The 4,178-nt window shown below is 40.0% G+C and overlaps 1 protein-coding gene across 2 annotated transcripts in view; it reads left to right on the forward strand.

Annotated features, from left to right (window-relative positions):
• ACOT13 (acyl-CoA thioesterase 13) overlaps positions 1 to 898 on the forward strand; it is a 7,249-nt gene extending 6,351 nt beyond the window's left edge. For both annotated transcript variants that reach the window (XM_027886877.1, XM_027886879.1), the window contains exon 3: positions 210 to 898. In XM_027886877.1, coding sequence (XP_027742678.1) covers positions 210 to 366 — 157 coding nt within the window. In that variant the 3' untranslated portion in view covers positions 367 to 898. The remainder of the gene's footprint in view (positions 1 to 209) is intronic.
• Positions 899 to 4,178: the final 3,280 nt, after the last annotated feature.

A 4,178-nucleotide genomic window follows, 5' to 3' on the forward strand; every position in this document is an offset into this window, starting at 1 on the left:
AGAGAACTCTTAAACTTACTTCCACTGGCAGTACTTAGAGGAGCTCAAATTCTTTAAGCAGTGAGGATTTGCAAGCAGGCAGTTAGAGACACGTGTCTTTATTACCCACTTTTGCTAATTCCCTTCATGATAAACTAAAATGCAGGAATATTCTTGGATTTGTCCTGTATACAGCTTCTTTTAATTTTTCATTTTTTATTTCCTTCAAGATACACTTCTGCTGCTAAGATTGGAGAAGAGATATTGATTACAGCTCAGATTCTGAAGCAAGGAAGAAGTCTTGCATTTGCCACCGTGGATTTAACAAATAAGGCAACAGGAAAGTTAATTGCACAAGGCAGACACACAAAGTTCCTAGAACATTAATATAATGTTGGACTTCAGAATGTCATTATTATTTTCTCACTTAAATAAGATACCTGCACAAAATTGTGTTATTCTGTAGAAAGTGAATTTGTCTCACTTCCATAATGAATTTTTAAATTACCACCAGAATTGCTACAAGCCTAAAACTAGTGCCTATTTTGAGATGAACAACAGAGTGTGATAGCATAGAGATGGATTTGGCTTTTTTTTTTGGTCAAGGTAACAGAAGGGAAGAAGAGCCTTTGGAATAGCCATATGTTTTGCCAGCATGACAGAGTTTTAAGAGATCCATTCTCTTTCCCTGTGGTGCCATGTGACAAAGCAGCCCTGTCTTCTGGCCTGTCACAGTCACGCTCAAACACCACTATGTATGCTTATAAACTATACTTGTTCTGTAAGATGATAGTACAGAGTTCTTACAGTGCAAAACTGGTTTGAAAGTGTAAAGCAGGCTAATGCAAAATGTTAATTTACTGATGCTGTAACAAATTCAAAAGTACTCAATAAAGTTTTCTGAAACTACCTTTTTAAAGATTATTTTGTGGGTTTGTAACCTCTTTGCACTGAGTAAAAGCTTGCCAACATGAGGTGCTTGAGAGGATGTAATGGAACCTTTGTACACAAACTCACCTCAGGTGTCATCATCTTCCTCTCATTCCTAAATGTGAAAATGCAGTTATATCATATGGGCTTTTCACCTCTACCTACCTGAAGTTCTGGCTATATTTGTTTAAAATTCATCAGCTGCGTGTTAGAGATGTTTCAAAATAAATTTGGTGACCTTTGATCAGGCTGAGGCTGCAAGTCATCTGGCATGGGTTGAATGTGATAGATAAGCTGCTGTTCCATCAGCTGAAGATTGGGCTTCTCGTGCACTGTTCTGGACAGCCTTAACTGCTTTCTTCAAACTGATGACAAGCTATACATGGCAAGGCTATCAAACTGCAATAAAACAGCAATGCTACATATGCAGGGCATATCTTTCTTCCCTAGTGGGAGATTTGAAAAAGCTAATCTACACAAGTAAAGAGCACGGTATGGAATTTGACTCATTGTCTTCAGTCATTTGACTTTTGTGATGAAATGTGCACTTGGGGTTTTTTGTTGCGTATTCCTCAACCTAAAGAAATAATTTTCAGTGAGTTAGGTGACCTGTTCATGCAGACTGATTTTCAGTATAAAGTTGAACAAGTTTACTAATGTGTCATCAGTCTTTCCAAAATGACTTTTAAACAGGTGATGTAGCTGATGACCCTTCGGTGGAAGTTCTCTAAAAACATACCTACAGTGGGCTCACGCTATCAGCATGTATTTTTCCTGCACAGGAAAAATGAACAGTTATTCATGGTATATACATTGCCAACAGAAGCTTTTTTTCTGATGCTGTCTCAGAAGCAAATATGGCTTCTTACATGCCTGTGGCTAACTGAACTTTTAATAGCAGCATCTCTTCTTCAGCAGTACACTCATAATTTGCTTTTTCCTCAGCACTTGCACTCACTCATGCTCAGAATCACCCCCAAATCCTCTTAAAGGAACACAATGCTTTGCTAAAGCAGTTCTGTAAAGATGCTTCCTACAGGAGCAAGCTTTTTTTTTTAAATCTTCACTCAGCAGAACTAGATGCTTTACTGTATTAAATTCTCATGTTACCGCTCCCTCTTCCTGGAGCTCTGTTACGAGACTCACACATCTCCAGTTCCTCTACAATTACTAGGATGAGCAGACAGAGAGGATCCATCACAGCAAGTGGACACACCTAGTGAGTTTGGCAATTGCTGATCTGGTTGTCTTCCTATAAACATGTTCTGGCATCTCCAGTCATCTTTTTTCTCATTCTTAAGTTTACCAGATTTCTGCCATAAACTACTCATGTACAGTGTCAGGAAATAAAAGGGAACAATAAAACTGCTCTCTCAATTGCTATAACACCCCCTCTCCCCGTTCACTGGAACACAAGACTGATTTTGACTATTACCTGAAATAAAAGGCAGAGGGTGAGAAAAAAGGAGGTGCCAAATTCGATATGTGCTGAAAGACTGAGAATGCTTTCAGCTCTGTGTGCTTGGGCAATTCTGTCCTTGTGTAACTGTCCCACTGCAACTTAACATGACTTCCCTCAATCAACACTGGCTGCCTCGGGAACCTCCCATAGTTAAGTGGTCTCATTCTATCACTTAGCATTCGTCATATCTACATAATTACAACTGAAAAGCGTCCAGGCAAACTGAGAGTGGCAAACCTCAACGCAGAAACAACAGTACCCTCCTGTTCCCATTTGAGCCTGGCAAGGACTGTTTCAGTCTGAGAGGGAAATGGAAAAACATTCCCTGAAATAACAAGTGAATTTCTCTTCTCCCTTACAACAGACTATTCAACACATTATTTTAGTGCTGCCTAATTAATGAAGGACATCATTAATATGCAGGCCAGTTATTTTAGAAGAAGTTAACTGAACTGATTATTTTAAGACAACCTTGTCTGTTATCCCTCTACCAGCAGCATATTGACCTTGTAATTTATTTCACAACTTAGGCACAGAGATGACCTTAGAAGGAATTGTCCCCATTGAGCCTGCCTTGCTTTGGGAGTGAACTGCAAACATCAGACCTAATAGTTGGAAGTGTTCTCTGCTGATATCACTTCAACATACACATTAAAATTCTGTATCTTGCCTTAGCTGAGTCTTGAAGAAAGCATTGGGAAAAAATTACCATAATAACGACAAATGCTACATGGCTCCACCTGGCATCAGAACAAACAGATCTCCTGTGGGGTTGACCTGGTTCCATCACTGCAGATTTAGGCATAATTCTCTTACAAGCAAGCAAATACAGTGACTTCGAGACCATCTTGTGAGCCTTAGTAGTATACCAAATTACATATCCAGTAACTGACAGACAACTGAAAGTTCCATATTTTACAGCTTCAAGTGAGACCAGCCCTCCCATTTGTATTTTGTTGTGTTTTGGGCGGGGTTTTTTTTTAAACATACCAAACACCTACACCATACTTGATGTCTAGACGTCTGTCCTCACGAAGGACCACATACTGGTATGCCATATGTTGTGGAACAGTTTGTCTTTCTCAGTGAAAGTAACTTCAGCTTCCCATTTCATAGAATACATTGGCCAGCCAAGTGTTTGATGCTGGTTTCACATCACGACTTTTGCATGAATGCATTCAGACTGACACCCAGAGGCTTGCACCATGTACAACTGTGCATTACAGATGCCTTAAGAAAAGACTTCTTCCCTCTGGCATTTAAAACCAGGAGTCCAAATACTTATCAGGGCGAATACCAATCACAGATTAAGGTGCAGTGAGGAGGGGTTTAGTCATTAAGGATTCCAGCTCTCAGTAAGACTCACTTTATCAGTGATTAACTGAGGGGAGGAATGGGTAAGGAAGGACATCACTGCTGAAATAGGCATTAAACTATCAGGACTCCTCGTTACTCCTTCAGGTCAAGCCAGCCCATCATAGGGGTCTCATGGCTGAGCTGATGGTTAATCTGCCAGTTTAAGGATGAGCTAGCTGGCTGGTTTACAATTCTCAAACTGACAAACATTACCACCTAAAAAGGATGGTGCAGGGAGGGCAGGGATGTGAGGAGAATTAGGTAGTTAAATAACTATTCTAAACAGCAGTTGTAATCTGTTCAGCTTTATTGAGTGGCTCTGAGCCACTGCCATGGGATACAGAGAAAGGTTTCCAACTGCATTATATCACTGACCATTTTAGAATTCTCTATCTACAGAAGCCATTTAGCCAGTAGAAAGAAACCCCCAAACCTCTCCCTTACCTCATTG

The sequence above is a fragment of the Empidonax traillii genome, unplaced genomic scaffold (genome assembly GCF_003031625.1).
Source record: "Empidonax traillii isolate 1590-97213 ecotype Southwest subspecies unplaced genomic scaffold, ASM303162v1 scaffold196:size3368384, whole genome shotgun sequence".
Taxonomy (NCBI): Eukaryota; Metazoa; Chordata; class Aves; order Passeriformes; family Tyrannidae; genus Empidonax; species Empidonax traillii.